Source organism: Fulmarus glacialis, unplaced genomic scaffold (assembly GCF_000690835.1).
Source record: "Fulmarus glacialis isolate BGI_N327 unplaced genomic scaffold, ASM69083v1 scaffold15882, whole genome shotgun sequence".
NCBI lineage: Eukaryota > Metazoa > Chordata > Aves > Procellariiformes > Procellariidae > Fulmarus > Fulmarus glacialis.
Genome location: NW_009196049.1, coordinates 21,394 through 48,910, shown reverse-complemented (window position 1 = coordinate 48,910; position 27,517 = coordinate 21,394). Strand labels below are relative to the sequence as shown.

The 27,517-nt window shown below is 35.9% G+C and overlaps 1 protein-coding gene across 1 annotated transcript; it reads right to left on the bottom strand.

Moving 5' to 3' along the window:
* Positions 1–992: 992 nt before the first annotated feature.
* Positions 993–27,517, bottom strand: LOC104072572 (dihydropyrimidine dehydrogenase [NADP(+)]-like; the record flags this gene model as incomplete). The annotated part of the gene is made up of 2 exons (XM_009572083.1): positions 993–1,075; positions 27,407–27,517. Coding segments are annotated over 2 exons (194 nt in total), but the record flags the coding sequence as incomplete, so codon positions are not given.

Sequence of the window (27,517 nt, the reverse complement as noted above, 5' to 3'; positions counted from 1 at the left end):
TAGTTGCCGGCTGAGGTTAAACCACAACATATATCCATAAATTTAAAGGGATTATAAACACAATCAAAGTAAACGGATGTAATTAGTTTTTGAAGAAGATTCTCAGTATTTTTTTGTTGTTTTTACTTTTTACTGAGCTAGTGCAAGTCTAACAAGTTACTCTGATATCAGGCAAGTGAAATGAAGCACTATGTTTGCATCATTACATTTTACTATCCAACTTTCAAAACCTTTAAAAGTACAGGTTACTATAATTTTCTGATCCACAGATAATACTATAATTAACATCTTCCTGATTATTCAGTGAATTACTTTAGAAAATCTGTCTTTGATTCCACTACCTTTCAGCATACCCTTTTCCAGGTACTATAGCTGGCAAGTTTCTTTGGAGTCCTGTACCCACATACTCTACAGTGCAAGTAAGGGTGACAGAAGATTCATATACTGTCTAATTTTAACCTCCTCTAATAAGCATTAAGTGCAATGATATGAGGATATTAAGCAAAATATACATCTCTACAATATATGAAGGACCAGATAGATTTTAACATTCCATTACCAAAACCAAAATAATGTTTTATCTGGTGATAAAATCAGAGTACACAGGAACTACATACATAAAAATCAAATCCAATTTAAAAGTAAACACAGGTTTGTTCAAACAGCATTGTACAATTGCTTTAACACTTACAGAATTTAGATGAACAATATTTTCCATTCACTCACAGTTTAGTATAAATATAAAGCAAGGCACCCCTTAAGCATTTTAAATAACAAATTAAACATTTACGTTTTTTACTGTGCAGTCAGGCTTAACATTTATGCAGCTTCAAAACCAAAGTACAGCCTCAAGGGAAGCCTCTCCACTGACAAATTAATACCTTAGAGAATAGAGCTGAATGGTGGCAATGAACTCATTTGTTCCCCCAATAATGAAGAATGACTCTTTCTTTACCACATCTGTGACTGTTGCTATGGTGACCCAGACTTACCTCATTGCTTCTCGAAGTGCTCCTCGCTCACTAAGAGTCGTGTGCTTGATGTCATCAAAATTATTTTCTAGTTTCTCACAGTTCTGCAACAAACGGACAAATCCATGTACGGCTCTTAAACAGTATATTGTACGTATATTAACATTATTCAACATCATGCAAACAAAACTGATTTATATTATGTAATTCAAATTATGCATTCTGTTTTAATTACACAGGAGTCATTAAAAAGACATTGAGAACTCAGAAACAAAGTAAACATGAACCTTATTATATGGTTGTCACGGAAATCATCTTATAAACTTCCCATAATGAAATGTACAGAATTTTTACTTTTTTCTTCTTTGAAAGAAAAAATAATTTTTCCTTTATCAGTATGCGAGGCTACAAAGCTACTAAACACACACAGACGAGAATAGAAACCTAAACGTGCATTTTAGAATTATAATAAAAGTAATAAATACTGTCCCAATGAAACAGGCAGAGTTGTTGGAACAAACCAATCATATTTGATTCATATTTAGTTTAATTTTTAAAACATAACAGAAACTGAAAAGATTAATTGCTTATAGACACCTTAAGCACTTAATGTTTTTTCCAGATTAAAGCTCACCAGTATTTCTAAAAGTAATATGAAGCCAACAATTTTGTGACAATAAATGAAATAAAACTTCACTATATTCTGTTAATTATTATTAAATGTGTGACTGGTTCCATTACTCCAGAGTGCTGATCCTTTTCTTCTGCTCCCATAAAGGCAATAAAATTGATTCAGAAGATGCTGGGGAGTACAGAAATTTGTATCTGTGCAAAGTGAGTGTGAAATACCAGCAAACAGTAATTCTCTGATCATGGGCATCATCCATAGGATTTTTATATTCTCTTGAGGCTTCGTCAATACAGGAGACTTTTAGGTTACCCCTGTTCTCTGGAGCACCTTTCTCCAATACCAAAACTTACCTCTGGGAGGCATAATTTTGCCATATGGGTCTAAAAGAAACACAAGTTACAAGCGTAACAGTTACTATTGCTAACAACCTTGAAGGCAGGATTGTCAGGCTCTTTATGCAGTAGCTGTAAAGAAAATATGTGAACTATCATATGGTCATATTGCTTTCAGTTTTTAATATCCATATTAATTTTCAAGTCCACATTTTAAAGATAGTCAGAATAAGTACAATAAAAGTTACCTATTGTTACTTCTTTTGTGCATTGATTCTTTATTTTTATAATGACATTCAATTTGAGGCTAGAAAAGCATTACTGGAAAGGAAATAATTAGATATTTGTAAATGACCTAACAAGATATTTTAGCTTGTCCAATTAACATTTAAACTATCGTTATTTTTAAGTAAGATTATAGACTTTTCAATACAAAGTTTTAATGCTTTAACAATACATTTCTGAGCAGGAGAAACGAACAAAGCTACATTTGGAACTTTTACAATCTGTTCTCTCCCTTGTCAAAAATGATGCAAGAGTAGTAAATCTTATCCCATGGCCAATCTGATATTTTTTCTTTGTTTATATTAATCAGCTGTACTTTGTATGGCAAAATCCTACTCAAAAACTCAAAGGGATTACGCAAGAAAGACAGCGAAGCTCTACAATGAAGTATTCCATTATTTAGATCAGCATACATTGACCTTCAGCTCCAAGCACATACAGGCAGGTCAGTCATTTAAAATACACAAAAGAAATCCAAATCAACAATACTAATTAATAAAGAATTCCTGATTCATCAGTACTAAACTGAAAGTATCTGTGCAAGCAAAAATCAAACCTCCCATCCTCCAGGAAAACAGACCAAAAGAAACATCATTTGGAATACCGCTCCAAGCGCCGAAAGAGGAAAGCCCATGTTTTAACAATCCTGTGCCACCAGCATCTCAGGACAAGTTCAGAAAATCTGAGCATCACGCAGTTCATTTCTCTTGACCTTGCGGTATAAAGCATGTAAAAACGACAGAGGATCCAAAGCACATAAGATTTTTATCAAACACAACTAAATCTTCTCTATATCATACAAGCTAAAATAACTGATGGTCTCCACGTGGAAAATGCTGAAAAGAGTGAGTTCAGCTGGTATTTCTTCTTTGTCTATATAGACCATACTGTGTTAATCAGCTGAAGGGCAACAAAGGTGGCTCATATCTAAAGAAAATGCTGTGATCATGTAGCCTTACACACACAAATACTCACTCTCAACTATAAACCCAATGCAAAAATGAACAGAAAACCCAGAACAAAAAATGGAATGAATTTTATGGACTTAAATAATAGATATCATAAAAATTCATTTGACAAGAAGACGAATGAACTTCTACCATTTCTGAGAATTGTTTCTGGACAATATCTTTCTCAGCTACTTTCAGCCAAATAGCTCTCATTCAAGGTACAGCAGCTGGAGAGCAAGTAACTTCACCATTAGGAAAAAAATGAACTAAAAACTGAACCAGACACAAACTCCTGAAGGAGGATGACCTCATAGTACTATGTCACCAGTTACAGCATCCATACTGAACAGGGGAGTGAGCAAATATTGACTATATTCACTGCTTTCCAGTTAGAGCTGCAAATCATCCAAAACAGTATGTTGGATCCTCTCAGAGAAAAGAGGACAGGGTGTCTGAAGTACCAAATATAAGCATGGCTACCAGCGTATAGATGCCACTTCTACATTTGCACACTACATTTGTAGATCGTCTGAAAGGGTATCGGTTTATAAGAAAGGTTACCAATATGAATGAAGTTGTGAGCATGAGAATACTCTGAAGAATATGTCTGGGAAATGACGAAACTTCGGTAGACCATGACCAGGGTGAGCTTTACGTTCTTAAGTATTAAATCAGTAGCAAAAATTGAGCTCATTCTATTATCCATGCTACCAAATAGATTAATATCTATAAATGTCTTGCACAGGGCAGTATGTTTTGGCCCATAATACTTCACAGATTTAAGTATAATGAGCAATTAAACTCCCAGGTGTTTCATTCTGAGCAGCAGCTAAAGTAAGAAAATCAAAATGCAAGCAATGAAAAATTGGGTTTGGTGGCTTACTGCCAAGTAGTTTTCTGTGGGTATAGATAAAGTCTAGAAGTTTTAACTCTACGATTCAATAATTATATAGTACTGCATATGTTATCGCTGTTGGCAGAGCTATAGTGCCGTATGTACTAAACTAAACATCACCTTTGAGAAGTTCAGGAGGAAAAATAAGTACAGAAATGCGATTAGGGACATGATCATCATAAGTCAAACTACCATTGCATGTCAAAAAGCCACAAAAGAGTAAATACTGCTTCTTAAAGGATTCTAGCATAAATACTTTGAGGTTTTTAAATGAACCAAAATGCAATAGTGGGGAAGAGTTTTTATATATAAATAAATGCCTTATTTATCATATGAGATCTTAAATAAACCTACGTGATAACTAGTTAAAAAGGGAGATGTAGACTGGATATTCACAAATATCTGCGGCATCACACAGCATACTGATGGAACATCTAATCAGAAATGAGAATGATGAATGATGAATGTATGAAGATGAGGAAGAAGGAAGATTAACGAACAAATTGAAAAGCTTTTCCTCCCATAACCACAAAAATATGACTTTTTCTCCTACTGCAATTTATTGTTGTTAATAAAATAAACTGCAAGCTTTGGGAGGAAGGACTATGCGCTCATAATTTTTTTTTTCAGTTATGGTAAGAGACAATATTAACAATATCATGACATAAACTTTATAATAATATTCTAACAGTCTGAGGGAAGTCGGCAACTACCAAGTCCAAAGTACTCTAACTCTTTGACACTGGTTGAAGTAACAAGCTAGCTCACATAACTGGAGAATATAAATAAAGAATCACTCTAGTTTTACATAAAAACCTAGGATTCTGGTAAAAGTGAAGTTGTACTTTTTAAAACGCATCTCTAAACATTCATCAGCTTAGCTTTCTTGTATATGTTTTTTTCTTGGATGGAAAAGCCCTCTTTGCTTGGCTTCGTCATTTGAAAAGCAATTCTTGATTTGGCCTCTTGGGTCAACTGCAAAACTTCGCAGAAGTAGCTCAGAAACCAAAAGCAGTCTATTGCCTGGTGTCACCACTGAGGATCTCCCTAAATCACAAAAGCATTGCTGCCTCTGCTCTGCCATGACAGGTCTAAGAGTCAGAGTTTTGAGAAGACCGTATCTCAAACTCACCCATTCTGCGATACAGTACTGATACAGTACTTCCATTGAAATCAACCTTAAATCTTTCATCCAGTCAAACGAGAGTGGGATCACACTAAGCCATATCCTGCTACTTTAACTCTATCCAGAAATACTTCACACATAAGACTTTCAAAAGTATATTACAGATAATGTCTTACACACATTTTGAGATAGTTGAGAAATAAAATCTGACAACAGCGTAAGACCTATCCTAAGGCAGCCTGCATCACTGAAGTTGAGTAGATCTCTTACCCTAGTTGATACACTGCCAAATCAAAAGCCTTACTTAAAATACTGTTTCTCTTCCGTGAAAGAAGTTTTTAGGTAAGTAGGATTGCCGAATTCTTGGAATTCATTGCTTCCACGTGGTTTTAGGAAATTTTCTTAGAAAGCTTGAGTTTTTTCCAAACATTTGTGAAAGTAAATCTCACATTTTTACTGTCAAATGTTCTCCTTGTATTAAACATAAGGAACATACAGCAATTGAAAGATGGAACAGCTCTCACTTGCTGTTAATGCTAAAACAAATTTATTTTTCTCCTGTTTTATCTTTTATAATCCATGGAAGAGGTTCCTACGGAGTATGTTGTGTCTTAATTTTCTAACGTTTATGCAGCCAAATTTTAAAATGTGCATAATAAATGTAATTGTATCTAGATTTATGAGTGCTTAAAATGAGACAACCTGGCCCAAATTCTGAAGGATGTAGTAGCTCCCTCTGATATTTCAATTAGTTACCTTTAAGGAGATAGGCTCCAACGACAGATTGCCAAAACTGTTGAGGACCTATAGAATCTGCCGTAAGCACCTTCGTCCTGTACAGATTCAGCAAGAAAAGTCTCAAATTTTGGTCCAAAAAATTCCTTAAAATGTCAAGTCCCACACATGCCACAAGGCTGACCACATTAGCTAGCTCTTTTGAAAATGTTGGCCATACTGTGATCTCCTTTAACGAAGTTGTAATAAAAAAGCTGACTTCTTCGGAGGACTGTATAAAAAATGTAGAATGCTTATTTCCATATTGATCTTCTTATTGATACATAAAATGTTAACACCAATAATCACTTGTTATTCTGGAAATGTGAAATATTTCAACAGCAGAAGACTTTAGAAATAACTAACTTGTGTTTTATAAACCTAAAGCAACATTATAATAGTAATCTAAACTGTAATATATTGCTGCAAGGATAATTATTAAGGGAAAACACAGCTGACATTTTCTGATTTATGCACACAATCAGAGATGGAGTCCAAGGACTGTGACATAATTATCTTCATGCTAACAATTTTTGTAAATCTCTTGACAGAATTTTAGCTAATTTTAAAATGCCTTCTGAAGATTAGCACTTAAAACTGTTGGGGAAAATAGCACAATTTATTAGCAAGGGTATAATTGTAAACCTTCCAAATACTCATTGTGAATATCATTTAGACAGTAACTCCTGCTTTAGCAGCTGGTATATAAGACTCCAGTTTATGGAATCTTGAAACAACAGAGAGAGTAGAATCTAATTAAACAGGATTACATGCCAAAGAAAAATTATTAAAAACAGACTAATAGACAATTGTTATGGCTTTGGAATAGCACATCTACTTCTTTCGATGCGAACTTATATAACGCTATGAAATGAAACCTAAATATTCTTAGCAGACTTCTCTCTTGATTTGGAACAGACTGTTTTTCTATACTGAAACAACACAAAAAGCTAAATGGTTCCATAGATCTTCTCTTACAGGCTTAAGCACCCACCTGCTATAGGGTAAAATGACTTACATGTATTGCATTTTTTTTTAATGTTGGTGTTACAATTCATTAAAGTTATTCAGTAGCCGATAGCTGTACTCCACACAGGAAGCCCCCTTAAACTATGTTCATATTGAGCAACCAAACAAAACCGATGCCATTTGCCAAAGGGTTTTATCTAAGAGCATTCTTATAAACTAAACAAGTAAAAGGATTGTTTGATCCTCACTGTAAGATACTATGATCGACACAATATCTACCTACTAAATTCTTCCTTCCTATTTCCTGTGACTCATTCTCAAGGGGTTCTTATTCCAAACAGGGGGAAAAGCATCTTAAAACTGATACCTGACCAGTTGTTCACAACGGAAAAATAGGTATTTTTTTAATAGGTACATATTCCTAATATCTGCAGAAAGTATATTGAGCCTTCAGGTATTTATATAACACTTGACGGCATATCATTCATAATACATGAACATTTGTTATAACAATTTTTTCATTATGTGATACAGCCACATTGGCCAGACAGGCTCTTTGAAAAATATAGGTATTAATACATCAAAACTAGCAGACTTCCAATAGAAAACCAGCTCTAAGTGTTAGTAATCAAACAAAAATCAATAGAAAAAAATATTAAATAGAATTATGGGTGGCTGTAATCAATGCCTACTTAGTATAACCATGTTAATTTTTCTCAGCTTTTTTAGAGGAATATTACTTTGAAGGCACTAAAAATAGCGCACATGCAAAATCAAACACAAGTATCACATTTTCTCCACAAACAGGAATATATTGCTAAAACAGGACTGATACCAGGAAACTCCGATGCATGAGATATTTTCTGAAACTGCAAGTGTGTTTTTTGTTATTAATTACCAGAAATACTGTCAATGTAACTGGGAATTCTGAAGTGGAAGCAGACAATTTTGGATTTTTTAAAGTTTTCCCAGTTTAAAATATGGTGCATTTAATCCTTAAATACAGGTAATTATATAAAAGTTAATTACTTGTTAAACATACATAACGCTTTCGTTTGCAATTTGACCGGGACCATGAAAGATCTTCCAATCTGAGATGGCATTCTCCTAACTTCCTTTTCATGCCATTTCACGCACAAATTTCAAGTGGCAAATTTATAACAGCCTTCGTGTTCACATAAGGGTATGATATCTTGCTTGCTTTCAACCTGCTGTTGTCAGAGCAGATGCAGACACCACGTGTTTTGGCAATGGATAACACATCAGATAGTAGTGATACAGGGAAGATGAGAAAAAGGATTCTGAAAGGACCAGGCATGCAACACAAAGAATACTAGACCAAAGAACTCAAAAGAAAATAATAAAAAGCTACAAAAGATATGCAAGACAGCAGAGGCACAGCTGGAAATAATAAAGAAGCAGAGAATGCAGGTGATGCCACTAGACAGGACAGTTTATAATGCTCCTCCCCTTGTGACTCAGCTTTAAAAGACAGAAAACTGTGAGAACAAAAAGGAAGGAAAACCTTCACCTCTCTCTTTTTTTTCCTTCTCTTTCTAGAACAAATGTTAAACTTGATCAGTAGACGAGTGAGCGGACTTGGCAATAAGCTACCAGTCCCTCTACATCTGAAGAGACACTTCTAAGACTGCTTCCCTGTATGGGATGGAGCTCTGTAGCAGGGAACAATACACATAATCTCTTAGAATATGACAAGCTTCGTCTAGATACTATTTCTTTTTTAATAAGGCTGTAGTCCTGCCTTTTTCTATTGGAAAGCCTGAGCACTACATGAGAGAGCACTACTTCACAGAAGTTTAAAATCCTGTCTGGGACCCATTCTTGACGGTTGAATCCTTCGATTCTCCAGTACTCACAGCATAAATTTACAATTTAATTCTTTAAGGACATGAAGTCTAAGTAAAGAGACACAGGCTCTACACAGAATTTCTAAATATACTATTTTCACTTGACAGTGAAAATATAACTAAGTAAAGATTAGTAAGAAAAAAAAAAAATCGCAAATGCTGTACTTCCTTCCCTCCCAGTACTTTCCCATACTTCAACCTAGCTTGCTTTTCCCTTGGGATTCTTTACTCTGCTTAGGCAAATATTCCCCTGACTCATTGAGATTAAATAAAATGAGAATATGTAGGTAAAGACCAGACTCATATTGAGAATTAACATTTACAGAGCTCATAACCGGGAAAAAAGGAAGAATCTTTAAAATGCAGGTAGAACTGTACTCCTAAGGAACAGATTATGTTCTTGACCTTCAACAAAGAGCATAAGAAAAAACACATACCCAAAAGCCCCTGCTTTTTTAGAAGCCAAATGACCAAGAATTTAAGGAATTAACCCCACATATGTGAGAGTACCAACTTATAGGTTCCCTCTTATTTTTCATGCATAGCTAAAAAATTATTAAATGTAAGATCTTTTCAAAAATTAAAGTTACAATAAAATGCTTAAACATCATCCTGAAACAATGCAGTCCAGCCCTATGTAGAGGAATAAAAGCAAATTACATGTAGCAGGCCAAGATCCCACCTCTCATCTCTCACAAGGCACATTTTATTCTCCAACAACAGTATTTCTCAGAAGTGCCACAACGAAACATTTTCTTCCGTGGTTCTCCGTTCACCATGCACTACAGCTCCCTGTAGTTACCTCAATATTAAAAAAAAAAACACAACATGACACAGTTTTCTCAACCAATTCTGCAGAAGCTAATCTGCCAGAGCTATTTCTCATATTTTGCATAAGCTTCTTTCCCAAGTAACTATAAGAACTGACTAGGCAATTGCACTGGTTTGGGCTGCGATAATTTTCTTCACAGTAGCTAGTATGGGGCTATGTTTTCGATTTGTGCTGGAAACAGTGTTGATAACACAGGGATGTTTTAGTCACTGCTGAGCAGTGCTTCCACGGAGTCAAGGCTTTTTCTGCTTTTCACCCCACCCCACCAGCGAGTAGGCTGGGGGGGCACAAGAAGCTGGGAGGGGACACGGCCGGGACAGCTGACCCCAACTGACCAAACGGATATTCCATACCATATGATGTCATGCTCAGCAATAAAAAGCTGGGGGAAGAAGAAGGAAGGGGGGACGTTCAGAGCAATGGCATTTTCCCCAGTAACCATTAGGCGTGATGGAGCCCTGCTTGCCTGGAGATGGCTGAACCCCTGCCTGCTGATGGGAAGTGGTGAATGAATTCCTTGGTTTGCTTTGCTTGCATGCACAACTTTTGCTTTACCTATGAAACTGTCTTAATCTCAACCCACGAGTTTTCTCACTTTTACCCTTCCGTCGCCCCCATCCCACTGGGTTGGAAGAGTGAGCAAGCAGCTGGGTGGTGCTTAGTTGCCAGGTGGGGTTAAACCACAACAGCAAGGTCCTACCCAAGGTTCTTCTCTCCTAATCTTACAGATCATGTCTTTCTATTGACAGCTATAGAAACACATGAACCAGCTAAACCACATTCCATGTACTGTTTACTAACTTGTGTACTCCTAATTATCTCCAACATCTAAAAGACTTAAGTCCCCTGAAAAGAGCCTGAAAAGATGCTAAATACAAGGCCAAGAGCCAAGGAACTGCTGACAGTACCAAGGGACTAGACTCATGTACAGAGAACACTGTAGGATCTATGACTTTCAGACTCCAAGCAACCCAATGTTTCTGTCCTGCAGGAGGGGTGGAAAAATCCCATCCTTTGCTTAGCTTAGTGAAAGAAAACAGTGACAGCTCTGCATGGAAAATATTTCAGTGCCTGCAACATGCTCACTGGCCAAGTCCTAGGAAAGGAGCATCCTTCCTCCAAATTTTCTTCGCAAAAAAATGAAACAATTCCACAAAAAATGCTATTAGGATTCCACCCTCTGATTTGGTGAATTACCAAGAAAAGAGTATATGCGCTTCTATTCTGGATTACCGTGTTATCTGAAAATCAGTATCACAGCACAAAAGACGACTTAGATAGCAATGAAACAAATTTCCTCATGTGACAGTTGAGGGTACTTACCAGAGACGAAGCCAAATATGAAGTTGAGACTAGACTTCCCCAGAGGAGTAACTGGAAATATTAAGATTACTTGAGAACCATCTACCCGAGTCAAAGGAATAAGAATTAGGAAAAAGGCTGCAGCCAGTAGAACGCAACCCTTGTATCAAGACCCTGGTGCAGTTGTGTTACATGCTGGCACTTTGTATCAGATTTTCCATCACTATCATTCCTCACGAAAAACTGAAGAATGATTTGACTTAAAATAAGCTGAAGCTCATTCATAAATTATGAGCGCCATATGCAAACACCAACAAAATGTTACTTCAGCTCTTATGTTTTAAACTACATGTGGACTCTGAAGTAACTGTAGATGATAGCAGGACATGTCATGAGAAGACATATAAGTGAGCTGACAATTCACGTATCTCTGAAAAAAAACTAGGCTGCAATTTCTCCTCTACTTCCATTTTCTTTGAGATTCAAAAGACGCGTCCTTGTACTGAGATGTTCAGGAAAGCCAAGTATTTAAATACATTTTATATTAATTGCCATTTAAAATAGCTAAATCAGAGGAAAACTTGCTGTCTTTTTCTTTTTTTTTTTTCCAAAATAATATAAAGAAAAAAAATAGTGAAAAGTGCTATATTTATATGCATTCTTTACTATGCCCATCACTGACTGGTATCTAAAACCTTATTGTAACACTATAGGGTCCACATACAGTAAGACAGTGACCTCAGACTCTGTAATATATACAAAGTCAGAAAAAACAAATGGAAGCGGAAAAAAAAAAAAAAGCCATGAAACTGGAAAGCATATATAAGAATGCCCAAAGAACCACTGAATTGATTCACTGGGAGCCAAAACCGTTTAACAGTCAACACAATTACATATCTTTAAATACCATGCATCAAGCCAACTTAGTCAAAATGAAAGCTTACACTCATGGCTAAGGAGGTGGAAAGTCAATCTCGGGGTGGGGAGAACAACAAAGTAGGACAGTGCAAACACTGTTGCTGTAAATTATTTTTCCCTCTCAAAAAATATTCAGAAAATCAGAGGTATGGGGCTATTACAATGGTTGCAGATCCTACAAAGTTATCACCATCTGTTGTGTCATCTATTTACAGACACACAGACACAATCAAAACTGAGGGAAAACTGCTCAAGTAAGTTAATTTTCTTTGAATAAGATACCATGTATGTTTAATAAGCTTGAGAATCTCCCAGTACAAATTTAAGGGAATAACTGGTATCAGTTTCTTTTCTGTAAGAAATGACACGAACGACAACTTTCCTATATACAGAAATGAACAGGGTTTATGTGTAGCTACCTTTGTCAGCAGGGCATTCAAAAGTTCTTTTCACAGTGAACATTAGAAAGAGCATTAGGAGAATGCTCCTGTAATGCTGTTTATTCACATGCAGCTTGAAAACAACATCCAGGATAAATATATAGCCTCAGGTCTCAGTTCCATTTACCACCTTAGAGAGAAGAGCATCTTACAACCTAATACCTCAGTATGGCACTGTGCACTTTTCTAGTTCTGTGTCCCATTTACTGTCATCTTTGTAAGATTTTTACTCCTTTGGAAGCTTTCATGTCTCAACCCGAATAGCCTTCCTCTCCCGAAACCTTCTGGCCTGCCTTCAGACAGCTCAGACTGCTGTATTCCCTTTCTTGTCAGTCTCTTTAAAATTGCTGTTTTCAAGCTAAGGTGAGCAATACAAGCATGCCCCAAAGCACTAGGCAAGCACCTTCCCAGAGATTCCCAAGCAAGCAGGGACATATGGAGCCAAGATTCACCAGAAGAGAAGTGTGATGCAAGGCTCCTTGGTATGAGGTAGGCTTAGCACTCTTTGGAGGAGTCTAGTTCAGGTCCCACAAACAGTGCTCAAGACATTTGGGCTAGGTAGCACAGTTCCTGAGCTAATAAATTGGGTCTCTCAGCAGGGCTGGCTCTGTCACAGCATTTTCCTCACATGGCTATGCTACTCTCCAGTCTAGAAGTGGCTTCAGCTATAGCAAGTGAAGGGCTTTTAGTTCTCAGAACACTGCACAGGACAGACCTGCCCCTGATTAAAGTGTTTAACTTGGAGAGTATGAACAACCCATTCCCTCCCTGCATCAGAGCTTAACTTAGTACCCTTAGCATAATCATCCACATTTTACAATAAAATGCAGTAACCTAGTTTTGAAAATCCTATTTTCAAACATATACATTGAATATTTTCTACATAACACTGAAACTCTTTAAATTATTTTTCCCCTCTAGAAAACATATTGGACTTATTAATCAGTCCCCAGCTCCTGAGTGTCACCACTACTACTACTGCATATGTGCAAACAGAGCAGTAGGAAAGAGCAGGGTGGCTGCAAAGTAAAAAGAAACAAAAATCATTACTCTCTTAACACGATTACCAAATTTCTCCTTTTTCTTCTCGAAGCCATTTTTATATCCAATTTTTAATTCTTATTCTTATGCTGCAGTTTCCCTGTTTCCCTTGTGCATACACTGTTTGAGCTTTCAATTTTTAATTTTTCTTCAATAGTGCCCTATCTTTCCTTTTCTTCTTTTTTTCTTCATTACTTGGGTTTTTTCCTCTCCTGTTCTGTTTCCCCATGCTTGTTTACTTTTTTCCCTTAGTCCTTACTAATTATTTCATGTATCTTGGTCTGTTTCATTATGTGTCATGGCTTTTCCTTTCTTATTTTTTTTATATTGCATTCCTTTATTTCACTCCTGCAGCTCTCTGATTTCTATGTGCTTGCTTAAATATTACCCAAATGGCTCCAAGCAGGACACACTCAAACAGAAGAATAAATAAATTAAAAGAAAAATACTATCTGTGGCCATGTGGTGTTGCCTAGCAACACCCGGTACCTCTCCACAGCTTTTCTAGAGCCCTGGTGGCAACAGAGCTTTTCAGACTTATTGCTACAAATATATGCAAGATCCTTCTCACATTGTTTGTCCGTTCACTACCAAATAAATGCAGAGGAAACTATAAATGAGAAAGAAAAACTCCAGAGAAAGCACCAACAACAGGAGTACTTTTCCAGCATAAGAAACCGCCACGTACTGTGATGCATGCTGCCCCCTTGTCTCTCATGTACTCTGTAAAACACGCACAGCTTATATGTTATTACTGTTCACTAATACTACTACTGTACAATCTTTGAGAAATAGAATGTAAATAATATTTCTTATGCAATTAAAATTTGTGTTAAATTCACCCAACTCTTAAATAGTTACTGTGTATGCATTACTGGCTGAGATTCATTGGCTTCTTACACTCTTGCAAAGTTGCTTCTGAAAGCCTTTACACTGAAGAAAAGATAGTAGGTAGCCTCCAGATTGTACAGGATGGGAAAAATGGTCCAAGCATTGTCAAAACTGCAGTGGGATTATAAAGGAAGTGAAGTTTGTTCCCAAAAGCTTATAAATCAAATCTTTTAAAATTTTCAATATCTATTATTTCTAATGACTTCAGATGTGACAGAAGTGAAAGCAAAGCTTCCCCTCCCATCTTTTCTTTTAAAACAAAAGTTTGCTGGGCTCAATCTTCACAAGCAAATGCTCATTAAGTCCATACTTTACAAAGTATTGATCATTCAGCATTAGCTAGACATTAGATTTCAAGAGGACAGATACTAAGCCAGTTTCCCTGACAGTCCTTTTTTATTCCACAGAAATGACAGACTCCTTCCAACAGCCAATGGCAACTTCTGAGAAAGTCTTTTTAATTTTGGGATGGAAATAATGCTTATCCAAGGGACTAAAACTTTAAGGATATTAGGAAGGGGAGTCAAGAAACAGAAATGCTAAAGCAAAAGGTAACTACATAATTTAGCTAAGGACCAACCTGTGATGAAGCCCTACAGAATAGACAAAATGTTCAGTTAACATGTAAGGGCATCAAAATCAGTGTTATTACTTGGAAATTTTTTATACAGCTAAATCAGACTCAAAGCAATTTGATGTCTGCATAGCAGAGTATCAGTAGCAAGTGACAAGAATGCGCATCAGAGCACATACCTTAAAAAGATAACAGCATCAGTCTATATCTGTCAGCTACAAATTGTTACGTAGTAAAGAGAAACCGCAAACGATCCACATAAGTAAACAAAGGACAGAAACTAATATTCAGTTAGGTACATAACCCCAGTTTATTAACCTCATTCCCACAGTAATGTTTGTAGAAATTAAAGGCCAATGTAAGGGTATGTAGAGTTGGTTGGAGAACACAGCAGAACCCGTAGATGATACAGGCCACCATAAAACAAACACAGGCATTGTGAAGTCAAACACTTAAATTCAAAAATGCCTAAAAAAGGTTTGCTGTTTCAAAACTTGATTTGGCCCCTTCACGCATATGCAGCAAAACACCACTTTTAATGATATGATCATATGCTATTTTACACACAAGTGCTGCCTGACTCAGAAAGAGTGCTCACCTCTTCAATAGCCTTTCAACATTTTTGCTTCATGTGTAGCCTTATTTACTGCACACTATTCAAAACCTTACTTGAAGGCAGAACTATTTGTCCCCATAAACATTTCAATGACACCCATCACTACAGTATCTTAAGTGATTTTAAAGCAATTTATCCTACATACTATGAATATCCCCTTTTAACAGGTAGCAATCAGCGCAGAAAGTCTATTGAATAACTGAGCATGCTATGTCAGACACCTATGGTCCAAAACATTAAAGTATATAGGAGACTGGAAGTGACAACTTGGATGATCAGAGTTACTCTCTTGCTTTCACATTCAGTTTTTCTCATCCAGTTGATGGAACCATCAGCTGGTATTTCTAAATCATCTTCTCTGTTAATTCCAACCATTAAGCTCCTAGTCATTCTTACCCTCAGCCCTTGGCTGTACAGCCTCCTAATTGCACTATTAAATTTATTCTTATCTTTTTTTTATTCTAAACTTCAGTGTCACACAGTTCTTTATGATGTTCTAGTTCCTTCTGTATTGACAGTGCCTGTCGACTTTCTTGTAACATGCTCCTAATATTTACGTCAAGCTCATTAATGAAAATATTAAATGGTATGAATCTGAAGACTGATCCTTCAACAAGCTCTGATCAAAGTCCAGAAGTTCTTTTATAAGCATTACTCACTTTCATTTCCTTTCTAGCTAGTCCCTTATCCATGTTACTATTCTAATCTAAGCAGATGATACTTCATTATTACTTGGCCAAAAAAATAAAAAACACCATATCACCCCTAACAATAAAGTCCAATATGTCTTATTCCATCTTATATTTACCTTAACGCGTTTAATAAATCTTTGCTTCAAAATTTGTTTTTGAAGTTTTGCATGCTGCTGATAGGAGACTAACAGAGTTAGAGTTGCCCATCAATTCTCCATCTTTTAACATACAGAAACTGCATCGGCTATTCTTTAATCAAGTACCATAACATACAGCTTGCTTTACTCTTAGGCCTGTAGTTTCAAGTGTCAACTTTTCTGTGATATACTTTTATGGACATTTTTCTGTCCCTTTGATTTCAGAGATTAAACCCTCCGAGTTTTCCTTCTGGAAAAGATTTCCATTTATGCACTTGTCTGCCCATTAGCCACCTCTTATTTTACTCCCATTTTACTGAAACTAGGACAATGATTTTTACAAAGATTTTAGACAATACCTGGGATGTTTAATCCTATCTTCACACTGGCTTTCCTTGTTCTTTTCTTTTAATTTAGATAGCTTAAGAACCTTTTACTATTTGTTTTATATAGCTCAATAACCTTTTACTATTTGTTTTAATTTCTTTTGCCAGGTGTGACTCAACTTGACTTTTGAAAGTTCTCACTTTTCCCTCTGTACTTCCTGCTTTGCCCATCAATCCCATTTTTTTCAATTCCTTATGGGTTATCCTCATACTCTTAATATTCTTTTTGAATTGTTTTCCAGTTCAGTCTGAAACTCTTCTTTACAAGTTGGGAAGCAAATTCCAAAAAACTTTTGTATATTTGAATTAATAACAATCTCCTCAAAATTCATGGCTTTGAGCTGTTTAGTTCAGTTCAGAGATTAGTTTAGTTCAGTTCAGAGATCTAAACAGTTTTCCTAACTTCTGAGTTTGTCTTATAAAATAATAAAATATATTTTGGTAATTCTTCTATAGAATTTATATTAAATTAACTCAAAAAAAAAACCTTGATGAACATTATATTCTATGATTATCTATTCTATGACTTCCCCCATTTGCTAAATTTAAGCCTAAAGTCCATTCAGCTTGATACCTGAATTAGTAAGAGTTGATACTATTTTAAATTTTATGTTAGCGTTTCTGATTTAATGACCGTTACTAACAAAGTTTGTCAGTTATCACATCAAAGAACACCTGCACCTACCATTATTAGGATCTGTGGTTTTCCAGGCTGTATATAGAAAGTCAAAGTGTCTTACAGTGACCTAACTCTCTAATAGCATTACAATCAATTCCAAGTATAGAAAGTTGTGAGGGTAACAGGGTAACAGAATGAGGACGGTGAACTTCAGAAAATATAATTTCAATAGACTCAGGATCAGGTTGATATGTCTCCTGAAAGATATACTGATCAGTAAAGGAAAGCAGGAGAGAGGGCAAACCCTGACAGAAATGCACAAAGGAAAACTCTTCCTGAGAGAGAAGAAGAAAAAAAAAAAAAAAGGCACTTAACAGACCTTTATGATCGTACCATGTCTCCCCCATGGCCTGGAAATCAAAATCATAAAAGCAAGGAAACTATGACTTATACCTAAGTATATAAATTTCTAAGTATAAATGAACAGCACAAGCACCGCAGGAATAAAATCAGAAAGCTAAGGCACCAAGCAAATTTCAATTAGTAAGGAAGTGAAAAAATAGGAAGAAAAAGGTTCTATATACATGAGAAGTAGAAGAAAATAAAGGTAAGTACAGGTTCGGTACAGGAAAGGAGAGCAAATAACAAATGATGCAGAGTGAACTGAATTATTCACAGCCTTCCCTGCTCTCTTTATGAAGATGGCATGGTATAGCCATAACTATTACTGAAAGTATTATTTTTAGCAAGAACATGGGATTGCAGGCTTGAGTATGGAAAAAAGAGGTTTGGGAATTTCTTTTTTTATCAGACAAATGCAGTTCATATATCACTGAATCATCAAGGAACTAACTGAAGGAATCCCTGGACCACTATCAATTGCACCCAAAGACTCTGAGGGCTTGGGGTTCCAAAAGGCCAGAAGAGACAAACATGTTTTCCTTTACAAAAAAGGGAGTGAAAATAGCAATTATAGCCCCCAGCAGAGAAAATGGAGTACATTTATTAAAAATGATAATGTGATATAAAAAAGCCAACACAGGCATGTAAAAAACAAAGTTAAATCAATCTTGTTTTCTACCCTTAAGAGGATGAATGGTCTCATGAATAAGTGGTAGATGGGACAAATCTTGAATAAACCTTTTTTTATAAGTATTCCACACCACATTTTCATAAGCCAACCAAAAATGTAGTCTGGATAAAACAAATATCCAGTGAATGCACAACTTACCAAAAAACAACCCCTAGCTTGTTTTCTGTCACTGAAAAAGGACCTGAATCAAGATGCTTCATGATTCACGCAGGACCCCAGTGACTGGGATAGCTGGAAAAGAAGAATGTACCCAACATCATGTTTAGTGGAATAAGGGAAACAGGGAAGGAGGAGATATTAAACATTTTAAAAGGCAAGATAAGAATTTAAATATCAAGCCAAATTGAAGGGTCAGAATTTAGGCCATAAATTGAATACAAGATAATCCAATGCTCTTGTAGAAGGAACAGCACATTGTGGGATAGTTCAGTGTGTGAGGCAAAGAAATTATTTCATTCCACTCAGTGCTAGCTAGGTCCCAGCTGAAAAATTGTGTAATTTTTCATCATCATGATTAGAGAAAGATGCAGAAAATGAAAATCCAAAGAAAAGCAACAAAATAACAGTTTCAGAAAACATGACCAGCAAAGAAGAGTTGAAGAAAAATAAAGAACTGGAAGGATAACTAACAGGAATCTTATATTATAACGGATTTTATACCAAAAAGGAACAATCATCAATTGTTCTGCAAGTAGGAGGAGAAGGACAAGATGACAATTTGATCTTCAACAAATGAAATATAGTCTATTTTAGGAAAAACTTGCTGTTGCATTGATTAAACACTAACAAGAATGAGAAGTCTCCAACATCATATGCCTTTAGAAATGGGTTATACAAATACCTGTCAAGAAACGCCTAGCTATATTTCATCCTGTCCCAATCCAGAAATTCTCTCACCATCCCTCTCAAACCTACATTTTTATGTTTCTATGATTAGATTGATTTCTATTTACAGCCATAGCCGAATTTAAACCTGCTGTGTGGAGACTCTATAGCATATTCTCAGCACACTATAAATTAGTTTACCGCCTTTCCCTAAAGTGATTTTCATCCATAAAGATTTGGTTTTACCCTTGCTATCTTTTTACCATCTGTTGCATTATTAACATAAAATGCCTTACCGTTATGTTTGCCTTTCCTGAATAGTGCATATCCTTTAAGGCAACTATACAGGTAGGCATTTGGATGCTTCTTAATTTATTTACTTGATTTAGCAATGTTAATAACGTCCCTCTCACATGGTACATGAACAAGAAAACTTCAAATTATTTTTTTAAAGGAAAATACAAAAAGACATGAATTACAACTTGATAATTTTCAAATGGAATGCACGTGGTAGTATCTTTAGCTCTATAGAAGAAAACCTCTTGCACTTTAGCTAGCAATTAAGCAACAGTAGGTTGTTGTCCTATTCTCAGTATTAGAGGGGAATAGAAAGTTTTGCTGAGTGATTGTTCCAGATATTTGTTGAAGAAACAGGACTGACTGGAGATGGAAGAAGTGACTGCAGAAAACACATACATGTAGCTTTCTGAAGACAGCTGGAACTGCTGGAAAAGGCATGTAGCCAGAAAGACTAAGAGGGAATATGCTTCGACATGGCAACACCACAGCTCCAGGGACTGGACCACGCACCAGTTCCCATTTCATCAATGTGAAGCGCACATGCTATAAGGAAGGCTCATGTACCAAGGAGCATCTTTGCAGACTGAAGAATCCCAAAAACATTATTTCTGATATCAACACTGGATGGGATACTATGTTTATTTTCAAAACTATATTCAAACAATGTATCAGTTTACAAAACAACAAAGAAATCATTATGAAAGTCTCAAATCATTCCTGAGATGCACCGACAAAAATTTAAGAGTTCCTGAAACCAGGACACTATTGTAAGCAAAAAATACTGAGTATTGTAAGCAAAGGAGCAGCAAGTGATGAGGCAGTTAACTGCTCTCCACCTGAGGACTGAACATTGTGATAAAAATGCAATAGAAACTGGTCAAGATAAGGTTTTCTAGACAGTTCTGTTGTACCAACATACTTTTTCAATCCCCAGCCTGTTATGCATCCTTGCTTGAAAGCACGAGGATGCTAGTGGTTTTTTAAATATAATGCTATCAGGATTGGTTAAAAGATCAAAAACAAGCTTTTCTGCAAGACCTGTTGATTCATATTTAAATCAAGTGATTTTTTGATATGCATATATGACTGATTTTTTAACATGCATAAAAGAAGTGATGGACTGGTACTCGGAAAATTTTTGTCCAAATATATGGCAAAGTTGCAGACAAAACGACAAGCAGGGTCTTGTAATGAACACTTCAGTGCAACTTAATATTGGACAGTGCTACCAGCCCTGCTTAAAATACAGCATTCAGCAAGCTATACTATTTCCTCCACACTAAAATTGGTCTCCCAGCTCCTTTTACTTCTAGCGAGCAGATGTCTTCCAGGACTTAGACAATATAAATAGATCTGAAGTGAGTAATTACTTCAGGTTTCTCCAAGAAATGATGTTCAAGCACTTACAATTTCTCAACCTAAAGCTTGTGATCATTTTTAATTTTACAGATTTCTAAACAGAACAGAGATAGGGCTTTCGCTATACAAGAAGAAAGTCTACGAGAGGAAAGAAAAGAGCAGTATAGGTTTCAGTATAGGCTTCACTATAGGCAATGGTTTACAAAAGAAAGAAAAAGTGGGAGTAGAGGGGCTGAAAAAAGAGAAGCTAGTCTTATTCTGTTTTCCAATACACCAACACAAGAAAGCACCTTTATCTCCATCCAATAACTACAGAAAAGTGCACATATAGAAATCCACATCTAAAAGAATATAAGGCTAAGCAGAAGATGACAGTTAACCATGAAGATTGTTTCTGGTCCTACCTCTACTCTCTGATCTGCTCAGCTTTAATGAAGGGGAGTGAGTTGATTAGGCTTACCTAGAATTCAGCATTTGCAGCAGACAAGCATTTTCATTTCATTCATATATGTACGTGTAAAACCAAACAATTTGCAACTCTGAGACACTTCAGTTCTGAAATGGTTAAGATCAGAAATACACCTGGAATTAAAAATCTTTTGGTGAGTGCTGCTCTGTAAGAAGGGGAATCATCCAACATCAAATCTGAAGAACACCAAACCTGAAGAACTCTGAACAGAGGAAGTTAAGAGGTCAGAGGTGGTTTTGTACAGCCCTGCAGGAGAGCCACAAGGTAAGCAGGAACCTTTTGCAGAGGACTAAAAAAGATTTGGCATAACTTGCCATTAGCTAGTATTTACAATTCGATACACAGAAAATGTGCATAAAAGCACTAATTTGTAGCAGTCAGGCAAGTTATGAGCTATTGAGATATTCTAATGAAAACACCTTAAGATATTGAAACTAAAATAAAACAGAAAATTCAAGGATTATAATATGCATTTCTTAGAGCAAGTATAAGTGATATCATACATAAACACGTAAACCACTTTATTCCAGTAAAATGGTTATAAATGCCAGCATTTGGTATCGATACGAGAAAATGCAGAGTAATTAGTTAATCTAAAAAATGCATGAGTAGGAATTTGACTGCTAAATGATTAAACTGGTACATTTTAAAATGTCTATTAATATTTAATTATTGACACTATGAGAAAAGAGAAAAATCTCTTGATGTTACTTCTCAGCTCTTTCTGATACTCAGTAACCCATGTATTATTCATACGAATAGTTTGTGCATATACAGTCAATCACTAGTTAAATAAAAGAATCATTCTCAAATTCCCTAATCACCTCAATAGATCCTAATGCAATATTTTCCACATTTGGGAATCAGAGTGTTTTATTTAAGAAATCAGTCTGGCCATGATGAATACAGTGCAGCCTGAGCAGACATCAGTTCAAAGAATCAGATGTCAAAGTGCTCCCTCTAATGTCCCTTAATCATCACACCAATTAGTGGTTGAATAGTGATGTGATTAAAAAGACTGCTGCTATCCTATACCTATTCAGACTAGTAGAATTCTACATATGTTCTACCAATTAATGTTTGAATAGAGCAGCGATTATAGAGACATCTGCCATTGTATATTCATTCAGAAAAGAGCTAAACTTGCATATTCATATGCAATGAAGACAAAAATAAATATTTGCAAAGGTAAACTATACATTTAGATTATAAAGATAATTGAGTTGATTTCCTTTAATGAGTGTTCTCTATTTTACAATATTTGGGATTATTTTTTATTTATAAATATATAATCTTTCATCAATACATGTCTAGAAATGGCCAAATTATTCACTGAAAAAGCATTTATTCATTAAGGTTCCTGATTTCAGGCCTCGGGTAAACTGGGTTTCATATCTACTTGTTTGCAATTTGCGCTATTTCTGCTTCAACCCATCAGTTATTTGTGAACTGCTAACTTGATTATTCTGTAACCGTGACACATGATTGGGCACAAAAATCACATGGCATGTTTCCATCTCACTGGAAGGCAATACTTAGAGTGACAAACTGATTGTAGCTGAGAAAGAATCATCTTATTTACAGGTTTTTCTATGCCAGCTTGGACATTTGTACACTAAGAGGTCCTTACAAGCCTTTTTTTTTTGAATAAGAATTCCTTTTTACAGATGTTCATATATAGCAGTGACAGCCACAGAAATACTAACAAGGTAAAAAGCAGTTTGAAATTTTTAGCAAACTCTTATTACTACTGTTTTAAGGAAGCAACCTTGTCCTCTGAATTTAGAGAGCAGCGTGATGTGTTACTTCTTGCAGTGAATTGCAGATCTCACTCTCCACCATTAGCGCAGAACAATCTGGTGGTTGCACCTTAATGTTGCACAGAAAAAGACAAGGTGAAGAATTTGGTTCTTTCTAATGTCTGGAAAGAACTATAGAACAGTTAAAGACTCTTGGCCAAAAGTGATGCCCTGGCAAAAAAAGCTGAGCTTAAAAATGATTTTGTTCAAGGAAGAGAGGCTCTTGTTGCACAATACTGACCAGGCTTAGCAAATGTAAGGACAAAGAACAATGCTAGTACTGCCAGAAAATCAATACTGTTACAGGCTATGGCAATTAACTACAAACCAATTTAAACCCCATTTCCTTTTCACCTTTCTTGTCTCATTGAAATACTTCCAACCCTTCCATCTGGAGCAATTATTACTATTATTTCTAAATGCAGAAACTGAAGAAAGTCTGAATACATAGGTGGGTCTATATCATCTTCTCACCTATCCTTAGTAGGTACCTTCAAGGTTTCATTATAAAAAAAGGATGGACTACAATATCCCACTGAATTCTCCAGTGACAAGTGAATTTATAAAAATTGCGGAGGTGAATTTCATTAAAACAACAAAACCACACATGTACAAGGTAAAAGCAGAACTTGTCCCATAAAGCTTAGAAACCCTATTCATAAAGCAAGGAATTCAGTGTGCTGGGTGTAATGCAAATGCACACAATGCGTGCCCATCTAGTTTGTGATTTAAATGTCAGCAAGCATAAATATGTACAGAAATGGAATTATAGAGAGTTGGGAACCATAAATAAAAAAATAAATCAGATGTCTAAACAATCCTGAACTACCTAGGAAAACCCTGAAATCAATGCAAGTCCTCACAGCATCCAGAGTTCATTTCTTTGCTTTAGTTTTATCTGTAAAGTGATTACCTAATGTGATCTAAATTTTGCTTCCTTCTCCAAGATTTACTATTAGTATAGCCATCTCAGAAGTCTTCTGCTTTTAATTTCTTCTGACCAACAGAACCCTTTGTTTCCCCAGACAGACTAGTGGCATCTGTTTATACCACCTTTCAGCATGATTCAGAAGAAACCAGTGTTAATGCTTAGGTTTAGCACTGTTACCGAGGGTGACTCAGCAATAGTTTTCCTACTCTGATCTAAATCTCTCAGTTAAAATTTCTGAAGGAAAGCTGACGGATCTTGCATCTACAGCTATATATCATTTTTACAGCAAAATTTGCTTGCTAAAACAGTAAATAAACAATAGTACTCATTGAAAACATAACTGAACCTTCCTTTAGGAGAATGCTTTTCCAATGCTGAGGAAAGATATTGACACTCAGTTTCCACTTCAGAACTCATTTAATGGGCAACCCAAAGTGTCTCAGAGTAGGCTAGGAGTTAAAATTTCACTTGTGTAATTATTCTGAGGAAATATGTAAGTCTGCCATCTGGAAGTGTATTAGACATTACAAAGTCACTGTGTGCATGCCTCAGCAGATGCAGCTTTTGTTCAGAGTTTTGAGGGCTGTTAATTTAATTAGTTTTGTATTTTCATACTCCCACCTTCCCTCCAACAGTAACTCTGCAAAGGCAGTATCAGTACAGCTTTAAAAGAATCCAAAGCTAAAAGCCAAATTCAGATTTTAAGGAAATGCAAGCAAATATACTTCCTATGGACTTCAAATAGAGCTTGACCTGTTCGTTAGCAGGCCTAAACATTTCTGCCAGTGGCTTTTTAGACCACAACAAAAAATTGTGCTCAATGTATCGTTTCCTACATTAGTTTTCTTATTTTAAGAAGGCTAGGAAAGGATTCTATCATTTTGTTTTCTTTGTTTATTAAAACCACTCAACAACAATGATCTGCAGAATGTAAAAAGTCTCTCATTTTTTCCTAATGCCTTTTATGTAATGGGATACCAGACAAATATTTAGGTTTGATTTTTTTAGTTTTGTAGGGCTTTTTCTGTCAGAATAGTAAGCTGTGTGCATAGTAAAAGTAAGCTACATATTTCTGAGTAAAGAAAAGTTTGACAGTTCTAAAAACTAGGACCACTACTGGCCTAAAAATAAGGACTACCCCTTTACAGTTTCTTCAAGTATTTTACATTTTTTATCATGACTTGCAAACTAAATAATGTGACATTTCTACCAAATAATTTATAACATACAGTATAACAACTATCTCTGATGAAAGTGTGTACATGTACAGATATATATCTATTTGCTTATCTCTAACCTTTAACCCTGTAAGTTGCAACACATGAGCAGATCTCTTGTCAGTGCAGGTTCCTAATAACTGCATGGATCTCTATGCAGTAATGCAGAACTATAAAACCAAGTTGTTTATGAGATTGTAAAGCTATGCCAAAACATCATCCTGCAATATTTGACAACATTCAGAATTTCTTTCAAATGAAAATCCAGCCAAGGCACACAAGCTAGCGATGAACCCAAAATCGGTGCTGTCTGCACAGCCCAAGAAGCTCAGGCCTTAGGGATGAGGTAAGCACACACAGCTAAGAGCAGGAACGCAGGAAGAGAGACAATTTCTAGAAAGCTATGCACTTTCACAGTTAACAGCAAGATCTTCATATAGTCAAACATTTTATGAAGAAACTGAATTCAAAAATCAAACAAGGCTGATACAGGGTAAAGCTCAGTGATCTTAAAGCCTAGAAGCTTTAGAAAATGTTTGTTAACACCCATTAGGAAGACGTGTATGCTATAGTTTGGAGTTTAACTAACGAGGATAATTTACACTGGAACAGCTCATCAGGTTACCACACAAATACCTAGCTGCCCTGCTGCATGGATACCTGAGCTTCTTAACAAACAGTTTCTGAAAGCAGAGGAGTTTACAGCCCGGTATTGATTACAGGTCACCTGAAAACATAACAATGTAAACTGCAGCTGTCCTGTGTCCAGCTGTGCAGCAGGAACAGAGAGTTGTGGGCAGTAACTGCATCAGACATCCCAAAATAATCATCCTTGTTCACAGACAGAAGCTTTTCATGTACATTAGTTTCCAGTTATTATAACATTATCTAAGCCAGTAAATAAATTAAGAAAATAGGCATATTAGCTATAGTAAGAGAGAGATTCTTATAATCAATGCTACAAAACAGGAAACTATACTAGAGTATGGCTGAAATGCTAAGGATACCCTGGGTTGCTCCTTCCAGCAAATATTTGTTGATCATACTGGATTTCATAATTTTGAGAATCTGAGGAACTTTGTGAGTTTTTTGTTTTGGTTTGTGTTTTGTTGGGGTTTTTTTTAAATAATAAATGAATATCAACTATCAAACCTAAAATTTCCTACTTAGTAGGAGAAGGTGTTTTGATAACACTATGAAAAGACACCATAACATTGTACCCATAAGGGAAATAGTTTGCAGATGAAGAAGTAGTACTCTACCTAAAAGACTTCTGAATTTAGAGGATTATCTAAGAGAATCTGTAGGAAGACAGTAAAAACACTACAAACCTAATCAGATGAGAGATCAAAGAGACAACAAAGTCTGATAGGATTAGTCAAATGTCACACTGAGACTAGGAATATATATAAATACCTAGAGAGAAAATAATGATATCTAATGGCAGAAATACTGAAGAATACAGACAGTTTATAATAAAAAAAATATTTATTCTAAAACTATTTCCTAAAAACACAATGCACAAAATTTAAAATCCAGAGCCATGTTTTAATCTAAGCTTTATGTATTTATATATAACATATATACATATGGTCATGTAAATATAGAACATATCTAGATAGCTCTATATATACATAGATGTGTATATAAAATAGGTACATATGATGGGTTCCCCTATTTCTGTACTGAAATAAAGTTACCTTTAAACGTCTCAGAAAGGATACTGAAGTGCTGCTCTACCCAGTGTTACTCTCGGAAAACAGAAAGAAAAGGAGCAAGTGGGCAGCAGCCCTGCCGGGTACAGAAGAGGCAGCTGACGCTGGCTACCCAGGGAGAGCGAGTGGCTCTGCGAGGCTCGGGAGGGGGTGAGCCAGCTGTGATACCACTTGATACTTGAGACGGATCAGACTCCGTAACAAAAGGGGAACAAGTTGCATCAAAGACTTACTAAATCACCAAAAAGGAAAAACATATAGCATGTACTCGGTTCTGAAAAGTAAATAGCTGGTCACAAAGTAACTTTGTATCTACAGGAACAGAACCAGGAGCCAAATTTGGCTACTGAACAACACAGGAAACTCAAATTTGAATTTCTCACACAACTGAGATTTCAGCCTCAATGATTTATTGCATGTTCCAGATGCAATAATAAACATGCACTTACTGAACAGCTTTTGTCAGAATTCCTTTTCCATTGCTTCTTGACTTGTTTCTTTGCTGCAGTTGAATGAAGAGTTGCATGTGTCTGTTTTCGGGGATTTAAAGCCAGAATGTT